This window comes from Lampetra planeri, chromosome 26, assembly GCF_965212315.1.
Source record: "Lampetra planeri chromosome 26, kcLamPlan1.2.h2, whole genome shotgun sequence".
NCBI lineage: Eukaryota > Metazoa > Chordata > Hyperoartia > Petromyzontiformes > Petromyzontidae > Lampetra > Lampetra planeri.
In genome coordinates, this window is record NC_136132.1 from 2,838,952 (window position 1) to 2,862,025 (window position 23,074).

Consider the following 23,074-nt stretch of genomic DNA (forward strand, 5'->3'; position numbering starts at 1 on the left):
TCGCGCGTGGACGAGATCGGTGACAGAATGGCAGCCAGAAAAGATCATCTCGCCCCCCCCCCCCCCCGAGAGAATTCCCACCGTGGAGATGGAGCGATGAGATGGAGTTCACGCGCGAGGCAGAGATGGGTCGTGGCATCGCGCGATCGCAAGGAAATGCCAACGGGTGTCCCCCACCCCCATCCCCGGGGGGGGGGGGGGGCAGTGGTGTGGGGGAGATTTATTTTATCCAGCAGTGGATATAACACGGGCCCGTGACGCTCGTGCGCTTGGAGGAACACGCAAAAACATTTTAAAAGGTCACGCATTACGTGCGCACGGAACTAACGTAAAGGATTGACATCGGTCCGCTCACGTAAAAACCGCGCGCGGCGCGTCACCCAATATGCCGCTGGCTAAAAGGGAGCCGGCTGCCCTGCCAACGACGATCAGCGTCAAAATGTCGTAACCCGGATCACAGGTGCGGCTCACGTGCCCAGGTGAACGGCGACAGCGCCAGTGGCACGTTCGATAGCGGGCCAACGTATCGGGGTGCTTTTGTTTGTGTTAAACCAATTGCGGCGGAAGGCATTGGCGCTCTTCCCGAGCTGATTCAGCTTCAACGCTTCGCAAATCTGTTCACATCCTCCTCCACCCCCCCACCACACCAAACGCGTCGCCATTGCCCAGCGGCGGAACAGACGGCGCAGGTGCGACCACGCGGCGCCGGGGGCGTGCCTCTGTTCCGCTGTCATCGTTACGGCCAAAGTGGCCGTCCGTTGTTGCTGGTCCCGCAGGAAGAGAGAGACAGAGAGAGGCAGGGAGTGGGAGGGAGAGGGATGGAGAGAGATGGAGGGAGGGAATGAGGGAGGGAGGGAGAGGGAGGGAGAGGGATGGAGAGAGATGGAGGGAGGGAATGAGGGAGGGAGAGGGAGGGAGAAAGACACACAGAGAGAAAGGGAAGGAGAGATACAGAGAGAGGTAGGGAGAGGGAGGGAGAGGGATGGAGGGAGATGGAGGGAGGGAATGGGAGAGAGAGGGAGGGAGAAAGACACAGAGAGAGAGGGGAGGAGAGACACAGAGAGGGGGAGGGAGTGGAGAGGACAGGACGAGTGAGTCAAGGTGAGCGTGGCAGGTCAAGGCTGCCTTCCCCGGGTCCACAGACGCCTGGGGCGTGGGCGGGCGAGCGAGGTGTGGGCAGACGCCCTCGGCGAGGCGACGGGGGGGAGTGTGCGGGGCCAGGAGGTGAGGCCAGACGAGAGAACCGTCTGCGGGACAACGTCACCGTTGTTTTGGTAGCCCGCGGTCGGTTTGCTCTGTGGCAGGCAACGGTGAGTGAGAGGCATCTGTGGCCCTGTGCGTGTGGTTCTCGGTAAATGCTGTGCTCCACGTCTGATGGGGACGGGGGGAGTATTATAGCAGGGGGGGGGGGGTTCACCCTGTTAGCGAATGTCCCTGTTTTGTGTGAGCGTCGCCGTTGATAATTGCAGCTTTACTTTGCGAGAGTTTGCATTGGTCCCTCCACGAGTCAGTCACAGCTCTCAGTTTAGTCGTTTTCACGTAAGGGCTCATTCAAGCCAGAAATAAAACCACAAAGACCTATGACATCGATGAAGAGTTATGTAAAGGCGATGCCCTGTGAGTTAGGTTAACAAACAACAAAAAGCTTCCGAAGAATGTAACCGCGTTATTTTAGACATTTGAAAACTCTATTCCCATTCCTGGAGTTTTTTTTTTTAGTTGAGACTTGGGAATAGTTTTGAATCGTGGGTGAAAAAAAAGCAATCATTGTAATGATGTGGGAGAAAAATGTATTTGAGGCACGGTCAAATTTCAATGTGAATTTAATATTCTTTTTGTAAGTACGTTAACACCGGATTCATTAGTATTATTGTTTTTGGGTTGGATCGAAAAAGTTCACTGTGTGTCGTAAAGCCACCTCCATCCGACACAGCCATTCAACGAAAAGTTATCACGTGAACAAATGTGCCCCTTGATTACCAAGGGCACCACACCTGAGAACCAGGGGCACCACACCTGAGAACCAGGGGGACCACACCTGAGAACCAGGGGGACCACACCTGAGAACCAGGGATAAAACTTAACTTGTCATCAATTTGGGTACTGGCAAAAAAAAGTTGCCATCGATAACAAAAACAAACCCATTCCGTTGCACGTCCCCCGCGTGCAAAATGCAGTCGCGAGAAAGTCTGTGACGTCCACCGCTTGAGAGACGACCCTGGACCCCACTCCAGCACCGCAGCCACAGCCCTCCCGACGGAAACACCACCCCACACCACCCCACGTCACGCCACCCCACACCACAGCACGTCACACCACACCACCCCACACCACCCCACACCACCCCACACCACCCCACACCACCCCACAACCACGCCACCCCACACCACACCACCCCACAACCACGCCACACCACCCCACGCCACACCACCCCACACCACACCACGCCACACCACCCCACACCACCCCACACCACCCCACACCACAACAACGCCACACCACCCCACACCATCCCACAACCACGCCACACCACCCCACGCCACGCCACACCACCCCACACCACCCCACGCCACACCACCCCACACCACCCCACACCACCCCACACTACAACAACGCCACACCACCCCACACCACCCCACACCACCCCACTCGACACCACACCGTGCCGGCAGTTGGAGACAGCCGCACCGAAATAAACTGGGGGTGGGGGTGGGGGAGGGGGGGTAACAGAGACAAATATTCCCCGTATAGCCTTCAACAGACTATTGGGGCAAGTGCAGTTAGCGAGTAGCACCTATGAAGGCCGGCACGGCACACGAGGGGGTGGGTGGCCAACACCACGGCCGGCCGCCTTTGTCTCCCGAGTGGCGATGTTTACACACCGCACCAGGTACTAGTTTGTGGCTGAGTCGACCAAGTGGAGGTCCAGGACCGGTCTTCATAAGCGTCCTCATCGTCACCAGCCACGATCTGTTCGCTGCCAAACGAAGGCTTCCGCACCCGGTCCCCATCGCGCACGGCTCTGTGATGTTACCACCCACGTGAGCAAATCTCATTTCTCCATCTCCGCGGTGACCCTTGATTATATAATGCAACACATTTCCCCAGCCATTGTTTGTTAAGTATTACTGTTATTATTATTATTATTACCACTACGTGTAATTACCCCCACACGTGATTGTGTTTGTTCACCCCAATCGTCGTGCTCACGGGCACCATTGCATTTTGCCTTACAGGTCACTGACGCGAGCAGTAAAACATGTGCCGCTGTCAATTTCTCTCCGCAGCGTCGGGGAGAATCGCTGTCATTCTCGCCAGCTCGCGGGCCGGCCTCGGAGCGAGTGAACGAGCGATCGAACGAGCGGGCGGGCGATCGAGCCAGACGAGACGAAGGCGAGCGAGGAGGCTCCAAGTGAGAGCGGCGTGCGTCGAGGGGGCGGTGGGGGAGGTGGCCGCCATGGGGCGCGTGTCTCGAGGGATGCCCGCTCGCCGCGCCTTCCTGTGGCTCGTGGCGGCCGGGGCAGCCGCCCTTCTACTCGCCGTCTACAGGCAGAGGCGGCACGGCCCCACGGAGCACCATCCAGGAAGTGAGCGGACCCGCACTCATTCAGCCAGCGGCAACTGCGCGGTGGCTCTCCGTTATTGAACGGTCCGACGGCGTTTATAATTATTCTTCTTTTTTATATCCTTTATATTAAGTTCACTTGCTTGCTTGCTTGCGCGCTTACGACCGTGCAAATCTTTTGGTCGTTTTTTAACCCACTTCCCGTGATCCAATCGAGCTGACATTTTGCACACAGACTCGTTGTGCGTGACAATTTATTTTCGTGAAAATTTTTTGTCCAAAATTTTACACTTTTTAGGAAAAAATAAATTATATTTAATTACCAATTGTTTAATGGTGGCAGGCAATCATCTGACGCATAGGTGGCAGCTATCTCAAGCCAGAGGACGAGAGGACTCTAGCCGCCACGCATATAAAGGATTTATAGTGAAAAACTTTGTTTTTACGGGTTAAATTTTTGTTGTTGAAACCACCGTCGTCGTCGTCACAATCCAGCGGCAGCCGCAGCTCCATTCGCAAACACTCATTTATTTATTCGTTCGCCGTTTAAATAATGTTTTCCCAGAATTGCTATCGGCATCTTGGCATGGGATGAAGAATGCATTCAGATCTCTCAGGGCGGGGCAAACTATCGCGGAAGGGGATATCACTGAGCTACCTCTGAGATGAATTTCAAGTGACCTCTGGTGCGCCCGTCAAAGGGCAGCTCTGGTGTAAGAGCAGACATCCGTCATCACGTGATTCTCGCGAGCGATTGCGACCAACGAATCACTCAATTCAACGTTTTGGTCCGACCTCCAGGTCAGGTCACGCACTCTCAAAAATCAAACTTGAAATTTTTGAAACGGGATTTTGTTTTCGCCGAATGTTTTTGTAGCAATGCTCATCCTCGCCCAGCTCCGATGTATCAACTATATTTCAACATTTGTTTTGTTTTACCAGCTAAAGCCGACTGAGCAGTGTAGCTCTTTGTCAAAAGCGACCTGGCCACAAATGATAGCTCAAGGAAGTGGCTTATCGGGTGTAAATGTACAGCAACCAAAACTCTAAACGCGTGACGTTGATTCCAAACGTGGTGGGAAAACCGGAGAAACCGGAGATAAATCCACGCGACCACGTGGAGAGAGACACGCAAACTCAAAATATACAGGCGTCAGAGTCGGAATCGAACCCACCACCTCCTGCATGGCAGGATGTTCCGTTCACGTTCTGTCGTAATGTGCACCGATGCCAACTTTATTGAGGGCGATTTTGGGAACGTAAAATAGAGATTTATTGATTGATTGAGGCGAGGGAGATAAGATCTCGCCACCGTGGCACCCTGGTTAATAAGTGGAATGACAAACATCGTTCAATAAATCACAAACACATTCACAAGAGATGTCACCGTGCTCGCAGATGCATCGCGTGCTGTGCTCAGCGTGTTGTTTCCGCGCGATGTCTGACGTTTCGCTCCACGTCCTGGGAGCTTCTGGAGGAACCGAATATCAAAAAAACTTGAAAATCGTCCCGGGGCGTGTGGGAGTGAAACGTCGGACAACACGCGATATAACCCAAAGGCACAACGGATAGCTATAGAGCACAACCGCGAAAACCCAGGCAGCTGGTACATTTGGACAGTGGCCACTGATTGCATGCGACGCCAGAGAGCCATGGAGCTGCTTTTTGTCTTCAGTTTGCCGTCCTTCCCCCGCACTTCCAAATTAGCGCGGTTGGCAACGTACGGTGCGAAAGAAGTCCAACGTACGTATGCACATACTCAGTCGCCAATGAACGTGAACCACCGCGCTAGCTGCAGTCATCACCGCAGCGACTTTGTGTCTCGTCATCGAACAAAGGCGACGGTCGCCGCTTCATCGCGCAGCTCTTTCAGGTGGCGCTTCTGCGGCCGTCTGGAACGCTCTCCCCCTTCCGATCTTGGGACGCCGCCGGAGCTGTGTGCACTTTTACATCATCATCGAGATTGACAAACTCATTCGTTTGAAACTGCTTTGTGTGCGTTAGTTTGCTGTCCTTCCCCGGGACATCCGATTAGCGCGGTGGGCCACGTGCGGTGCGTAAGGAGTTCAACGTGCACACGAGACTGCTGTTCACTTCACAATAATAGACGTGTCCGTTGATGGCTCACCGTAGAAACTGTGGCAACAGCGATGGGAATTGAACCTCCCTCTCCCCCCCAACAGACTCTGTGCAAATCGGCCCAGTGGCGAGCGAACGGTCGGCACACCACACACACCACACATACCACATACACCGCACACACCACACACACCACACACACACCACACACACCACACACACCACACACACCACAAACACACCACACACCGTACACACCACACACACCACACACACACACCACACACACCACACACACCACACACACCACACACACCACAAACACACCACACACCGTACACACCACACACACCGCACACACCGCACACACACCACACACCACACACACCGCACACACACCACACACACCGCACACACACCACACACACACCACACACACACCACATACACCGCACACACCGCACACACCGCACACACACCACACACACACCACATACACCACATACACCACACACACACCACATACACACACCACATACACCACACACACCGCACACACACCACACACACACCACACACACACCACACACACACCACACACACCACACAGGCACTGCACTCTCCCGCTCGCACACACGCTTGGGAATTCAGCGCTCACGCTCGTGCGTGCCGCAGAGTGGGGGGTTGAGAAGGGGGCAGCAGAGTGGGGGGTTGAGAAGGGGCAGCAGAGTGGGGGGTTGAGAAGGGGCAGCAGAGCGGGGTCGAGAAGGGGGCAGCAGAGTGGGGGGTTGAGAAGGGGCAGCAGAGTGGGGGGTTGAGAAGGGGGCAGCAGAGTGGGGGGTTGAGAAGGGGGCAGCAGAGTGGGGGGTTGAGAAGGGGGCAGCAGAGTGGGGGGTTGAGAAGGGGGCAGCAGAGTGGGGGGTTGAGAAGGGGGCAGCAGAGTGGGGGGTTGAGAAGGGGCAGCAGAGTGGGGGGTTGAGAAGGGGGCAGCAGAGTGGGGGGTTGAGAAGGGGCAGCAGAGTGGGGGGTTGAGAAGGGGGCAGCAGAGTGGGGGGTTGAGAAGGGGGCAGCAGAGTGGGGGGTTGAGAAAGGGCAGCAGAGTGGGGGGTTGAGAAGGGGGCAGCAGAGTGGGGGGTTGAGAAGGGGGCAGCAGAGTGGGGGGTTGAGAAGGGGCAGCAGAGCGGGGTCGAGAAGGGGGCGGCAGAGTGGGGGGTTGAGAAGGGGGCAGCAGAGTGGGGTGTTGAGAAGGGGGCAGCAGAGTGGGGGTTGAGGAGGGGGCAGCAGAGTGGGGGGTTGAGGAGGGGGCAGCAGAGTGGGGGTTGAGGAGGGGGCAGCAGAGTGGGGGGTTGAGAAGGGGGCAGCAGAGTGGGGGGTTGAGAAGGGGGCAGCAGAGTGGGGGGTTGAGGAGGGGGCAGCAGAGTGGGGGGTAGAGAAGGGGGCAGCAGAGTGGGGGGTTGAGAAGGGGCAGCAGAGTGGGGTCGAGAAGGGGGCAGCAGGCAAGCCGTGGGGGGGGGGGGGGAGGGGCTGGAATACCTCTCAACGTTCACTTTAACAAAGCACTCGATGTATTTCTGACGTTAACCGGCGAATATTCCCACGTGTCCGGCCACTGGACGGCAGGGAAGCGATCGGCCTCCTTGCGACGGTGGCCCCAGGGGTAACGGGGCGCTTGAGCCGGCGTCGCTGAGACCCTTGGGTTCCAATCTGGGTGGAGTGAGTTGACGGTTTCAGCCTCGTAACCAAAATGACTGTTCACGAATTCGCTTAAAATGTGGCTTCTGCCAGCTCTGAGATTTTTGAATGATAAATTAAAGGTGCTTTGCTTGATGTGACAGACAATTCGCATGGCACGGAGACGCCGTGCCCCCTGGCGTAGATATACAGCGGCTGATTGAGGTGACTGCAGAAGTACTTCTGAGACATCAACTTCCCGAGCCAACACCGGATCCTGTACCGGTTGCTGCAGAATTCCGAACGTAAATGTGCAGCAAAATTGAATAATAACCGGTGGGGTGGGAGGCGGGCGGGCGGGCGGGCGGGCGGGGGGGATGTGTGGTGTGGCCAATGAAAGAGACAAGATGCGTCTTGCATTGTTGACATTCATCTGCTTCACGTCGAGACCGAGTTGACTCGTCGCGGTTGGCCCTGCAGCTCACGTCCATGCCACGCAGCGTGGTGGTCCGGCATTGCCATCGAGCGTGCGGCTGCTGCCACTGCGCCTCGGATAAGCACGGTTGTGGCTACCCACGGTGCGAATGAAGTTCAACATACAGCACCTGCAACTGCACCAGGGCCCGTGGGCCGGAGGGTCCCCACAGGCCCCGGGCCACACAGGGAGGGGGGTAAATAGGACCCGGGGAGGGGTGCTCTGGGCGTTCCTCGTCACCGCTACGCCACTCAGACCACCAGTCGACTGACACGGTGACTCTGTAGATGCACGCGGAGACCCGCGGAGACTTTACACAGCACGTGGCAAGGCTGGCACAGGACTCATGAACCTAGGTCGGACCCAGTGGTGCAATTATTGTTTGTGTAGTCGGTGCCTCTGCACTGTGGGAGGGGGGGGGGTGGGCGCAGTGGGGGGCAGGCAGGCGCTTGACTATGAAGATTGAGGGGGGGAGACGGACAGAGGGTCCAAATGAATGCCCTGCACCAGGGCACGTGGTTAGCCTCACCTTGTCGCCCGCCGCCGCTGTGGTGGTTGTGGTGGTGCGGTATTGCTTAACATTTCACGAGGCGGACGCGTGTGATGCGAAGACAAATACGACGATAACAGCCGATAGGTTTGTGTCGCGGTGGATTTGCCCTGAGCCCCATTCCTCTGGGGATTGAAGATGTTTGAATAGCAGTGCATTTCATATGCAGGGGAAAGCTAAAGCTGGCCTTGAGCAAAAAAAAAATACCCGCTCGCCTCCCGATAATAATCAACTTGGTAAACAAAACCAAAAGCTGAGCTAACCCTCTCCGGATACGACACTCATTTATATTTTAGGTGTTTTTTTTCTCCCCTACTTTCATATATTTATGATAAGCTTATTAAATGCTAACAAGGGCTAAAATGTTGGTTTATCTGTGCATTGTTAAGCAGAGCTGTCATGGAGATGTTTTGAAATGACCTCATGCAGCGGATCTTTTGAATTTGCTTGGTGCATTATGAACAGACGCAACCATTAAGATGCAAGACATGTAGAGACAAAGACCCCCCGTATAGCCTTCAACAGACGGTTGGGGCAAGGGCTGTTAGCGAGCAACAATTAATGCCGGCATGACACAGGATGGAGCGAGTGGCCATCATCATGCCCAGCCGCCTTTGTCTCCCGAGTAGCGATGTTTACACACCGCACCAGGTACTCATCGGAGAGCTGAGCCGACCTAGGGGAGGCCCAGGACAAGTTCAGATAATCGTCACTGCTGTTAGCCGTGAAAGCTAATCGATCTTGGATGATGAGACGCTTCACCACCACTCCCCATATACAAGCGTACACGCGTACACAACATATGTGCGTACATATAATCTGGTTTCAACGAGAAACGATCTACATGTTGACGTGGCTGGCGTGTTACTTTGACAGCAATCTTCTCACACGTGCCTTTTTTTGTTTTAATTAACGTGCCAATCACATCATGCAAATATAATTTATCCCCCGCGAGCAACAATTTGCAAGAGAAAGGCAATCTAATCCCAAAGAAACATTATCACCGTGATTACAAAATGAAATTACTTAAGAAACGATTAACACATCTCAAAGCATTGTACTTTTTTTTGTTCGAATCGTACTTTTTCTCATATCAAGTATTATATATCAATCTTGATTTGAAGCTTTCGTGACTGCAGGAATCCATACTCTTTGGTTATTTCGGGAAAGTCACGTAGGTAGAAAAATAAAATTTAAAATAATATATCACGACATTTCGATCGCAACACAAGCGGTCGTCCTCAGGCGGAAAATATACATCGTCATCCTACGTTGTCATCCTACGTCGTCATCCTACGTCATCATCCTACGTCGTCCCACGTTCCCCCACATTCCCGTTCGGCCCCACAGTGACGACCGCGGCGCCCCTTACGAGATAACAAGCAGTGGGGGGGCGGGGAGGTGGGGGGAGTGTGACCCGCTGCCCGGCTAAGACTTGACACAGCTCCGCCCGCCACCGGGGCGATATTGCGTCATTTGTCACCATTACACTCTGCCTGCTGCCCCCCCCCACGCGACTCTCTCACCTCGCGACGCCTTAGCGCGCTGCCCCCCCCCCTCCCGCGCCGTTCAACCTCTGATCGGACCGCGCCGCCACCGCCGTCGTTACCACGCCGAGGCCAGCCCCTTGCATTCTGAGCAAATGTGGGGGGGGTGGAGCAAGGGGTGCCTTGCTTCCCCCCCCCACCGCCCCCCGTTAGCTAAAGCTACGAGCTGGGGGAGGGGGGGCCTTGACAAGCACCATGAGATATGTTTTCAACCAGGGCGTAGAAGAACGACGGCTATTATGTAACGACGTGATTAGGCGCGAGCAGCCGCGATACGCTGTGTGTAGCCAAGGTGCGACCGTGCCAGGCAAACCAAATATTGGAGCACCACCTGATCGATTTCCGCACCCGCTGGGGCTGATAAAGTCGTCACCAGGCCACCTGAGCCTTTTTTTTTTGCTCGAGCGGGTGCAGTTTACGGAGCGCGCAGGCCGGTGCAACTGCACGGGTCGGAGAGATCCTGGGGAATTGGGCTGAGCACCCTCCACTGCCACCCATTGAACTTCTCGTTTAAGGTCCCATGCCGGCCGAGCGCTGGCCAGTGAAAGATTGGCTGTCCGAGTCGGCCTGTGTTCAGCGAAGAGCCTGTGTCAGTCAAGAAGCTGTGTTAGCGAGGAGAGTGGGTCACTAACAAAAAAAAACCTGTGACAGTGATGAACCTCTGTCAGTGATGAGGCCGTGTAAGTGAACTCCGTCCGTGCCGGAATGCGCATGAATCTAGCTCCACGCACACCCACGGATGTCTTTTATTTTCTCTTTTTATGCAAAACCCTTCAACCAATGCCCCCTTTAAAATGTAGCACATTCACGTGACCAATCACGTCTCGCTCTCCTTCTGCCAAGCGCGAACTGGGAGAGAGAAAACATTTCTGCAGTTTCCAAGTCATATTATTAACACGTGGCAGTCCGGCTTAGGTTTCCCCCAAGTCAGATTTACCAAATAGATATATATATACCAGAGCCAACAAATGTGATGGGTTCTTTTTTCTTCCCCCTTTTTATTCTTCTTATTTGTCACTGCTTGTTTGTTCACTCGCCCACAGGAATCCCCACGCACCTGGCGCGGTGTCCGCTCACCGCGCCGTGATTAATGGGTCTGATTACGCACCGCGGATTCGGCACCCCAACCCCCTTCCCGCCCACGGGTCCCCTTATCTCTGGCACGGAGAATTTGTCCCGAGACATAAATTGAAGTTGTAACCGGGCCGTGCCTTAAACCTCGACCGTGCCAGGCAGCACTCAAACGTGGCGATAATAATAATAATAATGCCTGCCTCGTAATTTTTCTTTTTTGCGAGCGACTAAAAAATTGATTAATGAAGGCAGGGGCTGACGCTGATGCAGCCCATTTAAAGGAGGGTCATTAATTATCCATGAGTGACGCTTTATCATGCGCTGCCGTGCGCGGCGCCCTCTTCCCCGTAATTGTTTTATTTCTTGCGGACCGGGATGTCTTTTTTTTGTTGCTATTCCAAAAGCGCCCCCTCAAGGATTCTGCGTCCCCTCGCTCGTGTGCATTGTCTGAGATCTCCGACTCGTTCGTGCGCCACCATTCCTGGAGCCATCGGGCAATTGCACCCCCCCCCCCGTCCCCATCAACATCCGAATAGTAAACGGTTGTGTTTTTTTTTTTACTGAACACTTTCTCGACGCCAAATTGTTCGCAAAATGTTGTATTGACTTGCGTGCTATTGCTAACTTTGAAGTCACATGTCCGGTTGTTGTTTATTTTCTTCAAGCTCGCCGTCTGCTGGCTACAACCAAGCGGTCTCCTGGCCATGCAGCGTTCCTTCCAACCGACGTGGTTATCCCTGACAATCACAGATTCATTTCAGCCACGGCTGTCCGAGGCTGAGTTTTGGAAAAGGGGTCGCCGTTGTTAGGGGGGAAGGGGGGGGGGTCATGGTTTTGCGAGCCCCTGAAATTATTCCAGGATGAATGTAGCCCCCCCCCCCCCTGCTCGCTGTGTCCAGGGACAGAACTCCCGTTGCTGGGCTCATAGCTCAGTGCAATAACCACCACCACCACGCCACCACCTCACCCCCTTGTTATCTCTGCATGTACCCATATTACTCACTCACGCGCTCGCGCGCACACAAGCCCCAGGCATGTGTAAGTGGGACGAACGCAGGCACGTTGCATTACTCTCTTTTTTTTTCTTCTTCTTCTTGCCCAGTTAAATGCAAATGCGTTCACAACACGAACGCGAGACGGGTGGACTCTCTTCCATTATGAGCTGTCAAGGCCGTCCTTTCGCGGAGATCGGCGCGCTCGCCGAATGAAGACACTTGTGGGCGTTCGAGAAGGGGGATACGTTTGGCATGAAGGTTACAAACAGGGCGTGCACACACAGCGCGCGGCAGCAGCAGCAGCAGCGGAGGCAACAGCATCCCCGTTACGGGTTATAGATTCTGCGCGTGCAAAATTAACAGCTCGGAGCAGCGGGATGGGGTAGGGCTTTAGATCAATGTCAAAACTATTATTTATACGCGGGATGTGCACGCGCGCAAAAAAAAAAAAACAGGGACGCGGGAGACAAAACGAGGGAAGGGCGACTGTGGTTTATTTGTATTTTTTACGAGCGGGATTTGTTTCGCGGACTCGAGCGGCGAGCCTCGCAGCGGCAACCTGCCACGTGTTTGTGCTTTCGGTACCGCGAGAGCACGGAGATTTCTCCCATTTTTCACGAGGAATAAATTTGACACTGATAACATTCCACACGGAGCATTGGTGGAGAGGGGGGGGGGGCTAATTGTATAGGGTGGAGGGCGCGGAACCGGTATGAATTCAGAACAGGAGGTCAGAGTGATATCTGTGCGCGTATTTATTTATTTCCCCTCGTTTGGTTTGGGGTCGTCGGGGAGAAATAATTCTGGGTAAAAGCTATTTCTGTACGGTGAGTACCCTTGGTGTTTGTGCCATGTCGTGCGTACGCATTGATGTGAATGCATGCGCTAGCTTTAAAGTACGCGTGGGTCTTTAAGAATTATTACGATGAGTCCTTGTGAGATGCAGGTGAGTGCTTTTGGCCAGGATTTGGCTCATTTCTGTCCGAGGTGGCTGTCACTATATTATCCTTTGGAATGCGTCTGTTTAAAATCCTCCCGGGTATCGCTGCTTAAATCCGAAACAACCGGCGCCAGGCTATAATTTTAATAAGCAATGTTTCTAAGCTCGCATTTGGAAGCCTCGATGTGATATCGCTCAGGCACCAATTACATTCGACACGCAATGACAAATCGGATTCGCCGATTTAAAAAATGTATCCGAGCGCTCACGATCAAATCGCAAATGCAAGGATCGACTCCCGATCTGAATAATTTATGAGCAACGGTACTGTGTCACAATGCGTTGCGGCGATGAATAAATCCCAACGCTCTGGGTTTGCATCCCAGCCACGGCGAATATTCGTGTGCGGGTGATATGTGAACTGCAACACCCCATCCAACCCTTAGCCAAACCGGCGTGAGACCAGCGTGGTGAAGTATGGTCAAACCACCGCCCCATGACTGACGCGGAAGTGGACTTACCAAGGAAATCGCGGCACATTAGAATTATCCCCACCTTGCTATCCTTCCAAAAACTGGTGTCACGTCGCATCGGATTAAATACATTTTGTTGATTTCACATCTAGGCTGCCAAATGAGGATGACACGTTAAATTATTACATCGTTTAAAAATGGTCCGGAGAACATTTATGCCAAATTGTCCTGAACAACTAAAACATCTGCATTATTGCCTGTATCATACGTGATGTACATACATCGAGATAATCCCTGTATATATGTAGTCATTGTTCACACGCACGTTGGAATATACACGTACGAATGTCGATACTATGGTGCGCGTGTATCTCTGGTCTCCACCTCGAGTGCTCCAGTGCTTCGCTTTGCAAAATAATTTTAAAGGTCAGCCGCGCCCATTCTGGCTGTTCCGAAAAATTGAAGTGGCCAGCACCCATCGTTATTCATAAACTCAGATGTCCACGGTGGCTTTTCGTGCGAGCAAACCGGAGGGCCTCAACAAAGCCCTACGCTTTACGAGGGGGAAACATTTAAAATCTCCGCACAGACAGATTCCGGAATCCTTTGCCATTCTGCCATCTCCTGACCACTCCATAGCCTAATCCCACAACCGCCTGGCATTCCCAGCCATGTTCAAACCAAAGCTTTAAACATTTTTTCAAAAATCCCTGCTTGGCTTCCAAAATCTGACGAAATCGTGACGCATTCGGCATGGGGATTTGGCCACGGGCAAAGAGGGTGGGTTGGTCGCGGTTCAGCAACCGCGGATTTGCGCTAAAGTTTTCATCTCTGCGGGCACACAAAACCATCGTCGGGTCCGGAGCAGCTAAGCTGGATTGGGGCACACAGATGAATAGATGAATATATATATATATTATATACACTCGCGCAAGAAAATAAACCCGGATGGTCCCGAGGGCATGCCTCTCGTGTGTGTACGCGTGTGACTGTGCGCATGAATAATTTACTGCCGTATTGATATTATTGACTTAAGGAGATTGAGTCCCCGGAAATCAGGAGCGTTGGATTATGTTGGTTGCCATCTTCGTCACGTGTTGCGGCCCGCGATGTTGTGAATTTATTTTTCCCATTATGAGTAAGTGTAATTATTATTAATAGGCATGTAATGATTCACCTTCCCCCCACCCCCTCAACACCACTCAGCTATTCCAGCGAAGATATGACTCGTATCTAAGCTGCGCGTGTTTCGCGTGTTGTGCTGCACGGTTCTCCGACGTAGTTTCGGATCGCGCCCGCGTGTTGCTCTTGGGAATGCAGTCCGACGTTTCGCTCCGCGTGCTGGGAGCTTCTTCGGGGAACTCAATTGAGCAGATTTCGATTTAAAGCGTTCGTGACTGCAGGGATTCATCTTCTCGGTTCTTTCGGTAAAGTCACGTAGAAGGGAAGTAATAAAATAATTAAAACAAAACATAAAATAATTCTCACGACGTTTCGGTCACAACGCAAGCAGCCGTCCTCAGGTGAAAACCAGGTCTGTCGAGGCGACAGCGTCTGAATGGTTTTCACCTGAGGACGGCTGCTTGCGTTGTGGCCGAAACGTCGTGAGAATTATTTTATTATGTTTTATTTTTATTATTTTATTACTTCCCTTCTACGTGACTTTACCGAAAGAACCAAGAAGATCAATTGAGCAGCTCACGCTCTCCCTGGATTGGAGAGGAGTGCCAACTGTTGCTGGTGAGGTCGGTTTTTTTTGTCCATCTGGCAACAGCACCAGCAGGAGGAATCCGATGAGCTCCCAAGCTTTTTTTTCCCACAGATGTCCAGTAGTGGCGGGTCAGCAAAGCTACAGGAGCAAATAATAATAAAAAACAACGATAGGAGTGCAACGATAGTGAACACGGTAAGCAAGTCACGAAATATAAATACGTAATAAACGCACTTATTATGTAAGTTCGAATCGTCGAGATTGGACAAGGCAGCAAATACAACGACAAAACAGTCCCAGACCACACCAATAAAACACCACACAGCAATAGTCCCTGAATAAAATGGCACATTGAACTATCGACACGACACTGGCAAGGATCAAAGTTACAAATCTCATTTTCCAAAACGTGGCCGCTGTATCCAGCACTCATCTCCTGCGTGAGAAAGGGCTGTCAAGACCGACAAGCGAATTGCTGGCCAGACACCCAAAAGGGGAAATAAGGTTTAGACGTCCTCGCCTTAGAGGAGACGCACAATGGTGATGGCACGGGGATGGAGAGCTACAGAATAAACGATCCTACTCTCGTTGCTGCCGTCTATTCGACTTCAACTTAAAACATTTTGTTTTATTTTAGCAGCTAAGAAGGGCCCACTGAGATATATACACTGTAGCTCTTTTACAGAAGCGACCAGGCCCACGAATAACAGCTTAACGAGGACCCGGAGAAAAATCCACGCGACCATTGTGGAGAGAGACACCGCAAACTCTAAATATACAGCAGCAAGCGGCAGGGTCGAGATCGAATCCACGACCTCTTGTATACCAGGCGAGGTAGTCAACATCCCCTATCCACCGTGATGATGATGATGATGAGAGGGATACACGCAAACTCCAAATATACAGCAGCAAGCGGCAGGGTCAAGATCGAATCCACTACCTTCTGTATACCAGGCGAGGTAGTTAACATCCCCTAGCCACCGTGATGATGATGATGATGAGAAGGATACACGCAAACTCTAAATATACGGCAGCAAGCGGCAGGGTCGAGATCGAATCCACGACCTCTTGTATACCTGGCGAGGTAGTCAACATCCCCTATCCACCGTGATGATGATGATGATGATGAGAGGGATACACGCAAACTCCAAATATACAGCAGCAAGCGGCAGGGTCAAGATCGAATCCACTACCTTCTGTATACCAGGCGAGGTAGTTAACATCCCCTAGCCACCGTGATGATGATGATGAGAGGGATACACGCAAACTCTAAATATACGGCAGCAAGCGGCAAGGTCGAGATCAAATCCACGACCTCTTGTATACCAGGCGAGGTAGTCAACATCCCCTATCCACCGTGATGATGATGATGAGAGGGATACACGCAAACTCCAAATATACAGCAGCAAGCGGCAGGGTCAAGATCGAATGCACTACCTTCTGTATACCAGGCGAGGTAGTTAACATCCCCTAGCCACCGTGATGATGATGATGAGAGAGAGAGACACGCAAACTCCAAAAATACAGCAGCAGGCGGCAGGGTCGAGATCGAATCCACGACCTCCTGTACCCCAGGCGAGGTGGTTAACATCTCTTAGCCACCGCGGCGTCTACCACCCTAAACACGGCCTCCTCGCCACCTTCACCGGGCAAGACCTAAAGGCGCACGCTCTCAGGACCACCACCAACACGATAGACATCGACGACAGCCGTCACAGCTGGTCACGTGGCAGTCGTCACCACCTGTGCCAGCAGCCGCTGTAGACGCGGGTGATTTCAGCAGCCGCCATGGCACTCACACCGGGGCTTCTCGGAAAATTGACAAAGCCAGACACGTCCCCGATGTACGAGCCTAAACAGCTGGGCACATTCCACTCAGGCCGATGGAAAAAAAGGAATAGAACCCATACTCATGCTTGGTCTCAGAGGACAAGGAAGGACAGCCGCTAATTGTTTCTCGAACAATTGTAAGTAATTGCCCAAAGAGCCAACACGGACCGGCAGTCACGCAAATCAGTTTACTGGTACCGGCCGTAACCTCAACACCACGGCCACCGCGTTGGAACTATCAGGCGACCAGGCGGCTGGAAAAGAAAACCGAAGCCGGATTGAAGAACCCGAAGCCAGAGTCGAACGAGTTCTATTAAAATAAAAAGTAAAAATTAAAGTCCATGAACTCTGCACGGAGAGAGCAAAGCTCCTCCAGAACCGAGGGTGCCTCAAATCCAAACAGCATGCAGACCGCCGCAATAAACATAAACCCCCGCAGTGAATGCGGTAAGCTTGCCACGCGCTTTCCTGTTCAAAGGACCATGCGCACGTCTCATGGACGAAGGGGAAATTAAAGACACGAGCCACAGTAGTGCGACTGGAGGCAATGCAAGCCGAGCTATGGACCGTATCGTAAACCACTGAATTCTGCGCTCGTTTGACACAGCAATAGCAATAAACAGCACAAACTTTCTCCCGAAGTCCTCTCCGCTGGATAGCAGCCCTCGCCACTGGCATTTAGCCAGTGGACGGATTGCCATACGGGCCTATTTTAGCCTCGCAGCAACGCAGAAAATATTCAGTGGCAGATTAAACCTTGGTAAGCAGCCACCAGCGAATGCATTATCGCGATGCGTGTTGAATGGACCTACTTATAGATTCGCAAGCCTTGTGTATCAGCCAGCTTGTGTCAAAACTCTGTCAGCCTTTTAGTAACAATACAATAATAATATGCAGGAATAAATAATAGATTAATTCTTCATGGGTGTGAGAATATCACGTGCGCGCATGGAATAGAGAGAGAGAGCGCGCGAGAGAGATGGAAATGTCTCATTATAGCTGGCTACACGCCAAGCCTATAAGCACTTTGTTTGGAAATCCAGATTCGACAAAGCAGGTGTGTGAAAAATGTATTCTTTTCATTTTCACCGGAGCGAAACGGTACGAGAGGAGAAACAGACGTGAATATATTAAATAGCGTTAGGGTGGAGATAGCCAGCGAGGGTTTGATTACGTCACCCGTCTTAAAGCCCCCTCGCTCGCCCTGACACAGTATCCACGCGTGATCACTATTGCACGGTGGGGGGTGGTGGCGGTGGGGGTGGCGGTGGCGGTGGGGGGTGGTGGCGGTGGGGGTGGTGGTGGTGGTGGCGGTGGTGGCGGTGGGGGTGGTGGCGGTGGGGGTGGTGGCGGTGGGGGTGGTGGCGGTGGTGGTGGCGGTGGGGGTGGCGGCGGTGGTGGCGGCGGTGGGGGTGGTGGGGGTGGTGGTGGCGGTGGGGGTGGTGGGGGTGGGGGTGGTGGCGGTGGTGGTGGCGGTGGGGGTGGTGGCGGTGGTGGTGGCGGTGGTGGTGGCGGTGGGGGTGGTGGCGGTGGTGGTGGCGGTGGTGGTGGCGGCGGTGGTGGTGGCGGTGGTGGTGGCGGTGGGGGTGGTGGCGGTGGTGGTGGCGGTGGTGGTGGCGGCGGTGGTGGTGGCGGTGGTGGTGGCGGTGGGGGGTGGTGGCGGTGGTGGTGGCGGTGGGGGTGGTGGCGGTGGTGGTGGCGGTGGGGGTGGTGGCGGTGGTGGTGGCGGTGGGGGTGGTGGCGGTGGTGGTGGCGGTGGGGGTGGTGGCGGTGGTGGTGGCGGTGGTTTTTTTTTCTTAGCCACAGCGCGAAACATGAATATTTACACAAGCCCTCTCTCTCTGCATGCATGATTCAGCCAGCCAGGACTCGTTTGTGTATGAACTTCTTTGACACCGTACGTAGCCAACCGTGCTAATCGGAGGTTCGGGGAAAGGACAACAAACTTTTGAAAGACATTCATTTTCAATCTAGATATAGAATTGCATAGCTCCAGTGAGTGGCGTCCTAATAGCGAATGGAAGAGCATTCCAGACGGCTACAGAAGCGCATCTGAAAGCGCGCGATGCGGTGACCGTCTTTGTTCGATGGCTAGCAGCCAAAATCCGCTGCTGCGAGGATGACCGGAGTTTGCGTGATGGTTTAGGGTAGCACTTTGAACTTGTAATCATCCGTCTAAGCCACTCGCTCACCCTGAGACCGTTTCCACGCACGCTCACGGCGGTGTTGTTATTGTTGTTGTTATCTTTTTTCAACGTAACCACGGCGCGCAACATGAACATTTACACAAGGCCCGTGCGTGCATGATTCAGCCAGCCAGGATTCCGTGCGTTCCAACACGTGCATCCCTTTCTCTGCCACAGACACGCGCGCCAGACACCGGGGCTTGTGGAGACGCCAATTTAATGTTTAAACGCACTATTAATAACATGGAGCTCTTACCCCCGCCCCCCCATCCTTTCTGTGGCCCCGCGATGACGGAATCGTCTGAAATGCGCCTCACCATAAATAATAAATGAGTTGTTGCAAGATACATTTCTATCCTTCCATTAATATTAATGCGCGCCAAATTTTTCCTAGAGTGTCTCCGGCACATATTTCACGCTCCGCATTAAATCACTTATTTATTTATGAACTTATTTACAGTATTTAAACTAAAAAAAAAATGTGCGTTCCATCGTTCGTCCAAACTCGCTCCGCTGCATCATGAGCGCGCCTAAGCGAAGCTGACACTTCTCTCTTGATTTGAAGCTTTCGTGACTGCAGGAAGCCATACCTCTTTAGTTCTTTCGGTAAAGTCACGTAGGTAGAAAACAAAAATACTGGTAGGAACCTCCTGGTTCCACCAGCCCACAGGGGATTATTGTGTCCGTCCGTCGTGCAGGGAGGGGCTGGGTGGGGAAGGAGGGGCTGGGTGGGGAGGGGAAGGTGGGGAGGGGAGGGTGGGGAGGGGCTTGGTGTGGAGGGTGGGGAGGGACTGGGTGGGGTGGGGTTGGGTGGGGAGGGTGGGGCTGGGTGGGGGGTGGGAGGGGTGGGGCTGGGTGGGGAGGGGCTGGTCACCCCGTGGTGCCCTTATAAAACTCAACGTTTAACCTACTCACGCCGGCTTGTGCCCGCCCTCACAGTCGGGCATATTTGCGGAATACACCTACGCCGCCGTTGACCCTGCAGGCCATTGACCGAGCAACCCAACGTACCTACCAGCTCCCTCCGCAGGACAATGTGTTAAAAGAAAACACGACGTCGCAACACAAGCGTCCTGAAGACGGACGCTTGTGTTGCGCCCGAAACGTCGTGTTTTTTGTTATTATTTTTTCTTCTATCTACGTGACTTTACCGAAAGAACCAGAAAATACTGACAGTTCTTGTCTTTCTCGCGCTTCCTCGAAGGAACAGCCCGGATGAGTGCATGTCTCACCAGACGATGGAGCCACCAAGTCAGATTTCTCCTCGCCTCGTCTCGCCGTTGCGTCGAGACCGCGCTTGGCTTTCCGAGATGTGACGAGGTCGACGCATATCCAAGAAGCTCTTTTGGTCACAGCGTCTCAAGTCAGTATAAAGAGCTTGCCACATATCAACACCCAACACCTTTGCTGAACTAAAGAAACATTAACCATCACGCAGACTCCGGTGATACTCGCAGCACCAGCTTTTGGCTGGCCGTCGAAGAAAGGCGGTCACCAGATGCACTTCTGTGGCCGTCTGGAACGTTCCTCCTTCTGACATTAGGACGCCGCTGGAGCTATGCATTGTGAAATCTCCTCTATTGAAAACTCATTTCTTTAGAACTGCTTTTTGTGTTTATTTTGACGTCCTTTCACCGCACGATCCGATTATCACGGTTGGCTATACACGGTGCGAAAGAAGTTCAACATACACACATTACATACCAAGCCGTGACCATTTCCCTTCGCCGATATCTCCTTGCCAGCGTCTCACCTACTTCCACTCTGTCCGTCGCTGCCTGCGTCTTTCAACCGAGTCGCCTTCCATCGCGTTCACAGGTTGGCATTTGATGTTTGGGAAAGACCCGAGGTCTTTGTCTTCCACCGAGCACCATCGTGAGTTCCCTCCATCGCCGTCCGTTTGCGAACTGGTCACCATCCATCCGTCGTGTAGTCTCCTTCACCTGACCTCACCTGACCTCACCTGGCCTCACCTGACCTCACCTGACCTCAGCTGGCCTCACCTGGCCTCATCTGACCTCACCTGACCTCACCTGACCTCACCTGACCTCACCTGACTTGAGGTAGTTGTCTAGGTTTTTTCCGCGAGAAAACCGCGGCGAGTGTTTTAGGATTATTTCCAGAAAGGGTAAAACCTGTTTATTATTTTTTTCATACTTTGATACCTGGCGAAAAGGTCCCATTTTTTTTGCTGCTCACCCCGAGCTTCAAATGAACACTGAGAGTGCATTGTCCTTGTACTGTTCGCCTTTTGGTGTTCTCTGCTCTGACACTGGTGGTGGTGAGACTGGGCCCTGAAGAAGGCTGCCGTCTCTAGTGTAGGCCAATCGGTTTCAAAGACAATGCCATTTATTGTCAGAGCATGTTGGTTTGCATGTTCGCCACAAGTAGGCGTGGTCAATGCAGACATGATTCCTTGCAAAAGGTTTCTATTTGGTGTTTGAACATCTTAACACCGCCTTTTATTGCCAGAAATGGTTAAAACCTATTTCTTATTTTTTTTTATTTTTGGGGATATGTTGAGTGTTCGTTCGACTCTGGTGCTTCTCATCGTTTCATCCACTTCGGTGGCGAGATTTACGCGGCACGGCGCAAGGCTTGCGCTTAACTGTACCCTTAGCATCCTTAATTAAGCATAACATAAAATCTGTAAAGCAAGCGGCCAAACATAGGCACGCATGATACCACAGTTATAATTGCATGCATATTAAATTTAAAGTTAAGGTCATGATCAATTTGTTTAATTGATTTTTTTTCGCTTCCCCTTTACCGAATCCTCCAAATTAATGAAACAACGCGTGCGCTTGGATTATAGATTAAGCGAGATTAAGGATTTGCTTCCACCGGCGAGCAATTCGCTTTGTGGAGCAGAGCATCTGTAGGTTGTGGGTCCCTCCCCTTGACCTCCCCCCCAACCCTTGCCCCTGCCCTACCCCCCTGCCCCCCTCCCCCACCTTAGTAGAATAACAATGACAAAGATCCCCCGTAGAAACTTGACAAACTGTTGGGGCAAGTGTTGTTGGCGAGTCGAATAAGAGCCATCCACCCACACACATCACCGCTCCGTGAATCGTGCAAACACAACAGCAGCAGCAGCAATAGCCGACATTGGCCACTAAGTGGCATTGACGGCACCACCACGACGCTTGTGCCAGGCTCGGTGTCCTTAAGCAACGCGTGTGTACGTACAACAAAGACAAAATTCCCCCCTAGTATAGCCTTCACAGACTTTTTGGGCAAGTGATGTGAGCGAGTGGCGTCTATGAAGGCCGGCACGGCACACCAGGGGGTGGGTGGCCAACACCACGCCCGGCCGCCTTTGTCTCCCCAGTGGCGATGTTTACACATCACACCAGGTACTCATTTGAGGCTGAGTCGACCTAGGGAAGGGGATCTTTGTCTTTGTCTCGTGTGTGTGTCTGTGTGGGGAGCGGTAGTGTAGCGGTTAGCGCTACGCTGTGCTACGAACCTGGCAAACCGGGTTCGATTCCCGTCTCACGGCCAACACCGGTGACTATTGTCTGAACCGGTCCAGGGCCTCCCCTAGGTCGACTCAACCTCAAATGATTACCTGGTGCGATGTGTAAACATCGCCACTGGGGAGACAAAGGCGGCCGGGTGTGGTGCTGGCCACCCACTGTCTCGTGCGCAGCGTCGGCCTTTATAGGTGCTCGCTAACAGCACTTGCCCCTACAATCTGTTAAGGCTACACGGGGTATCTTTGCCTTTGTACGTGGCACAGTGGGGGAGGGGGGGGGGCCGGAGTGTAGCGGTGAGCGCGTGCACGCGTGCCACCCCCCGTGTTGCTCTCCGTGGTGGGGGAGCAGCGCAGGCGCGCGGGGGGCACATTCACCGCGGAGCGGGGTGCCCCTCGTCGGCCCCCAACGGGCGGCGGCGATTCGGTGCGTGAAGGTCGCCAGCGGATGATTTTGATGGATGTCGGTGCAATGATCCTCGGCTACACGTCGATGCTGCGAG

General features: G+C 53.1%; 1 protein-coding gene across 1 annotated transcript in view; it reads left to right on the top strand.

Annotated features, from left to right (window-relative positions):
• Nucleotides 1–3,457: 3,457 nt before the first annotated feature.
• The window catches only part of CHST8 (carbohydrate sulfotransferase 8), a 54,757-nt gene continuing 35,140 nt past the window's right edge, over nt 3,458–23,074 (top strand). Inside the window, exon 1 of the mRNA XM_078606902.1 lies at nt 3,458–3,587. Within this exon, the coding sequence (XP_078463028.1) occupies nt 3,458–3,587 (130 nt within the window). The remainder of the gene's footprint in view (nt 3,588–23,074) is intronic.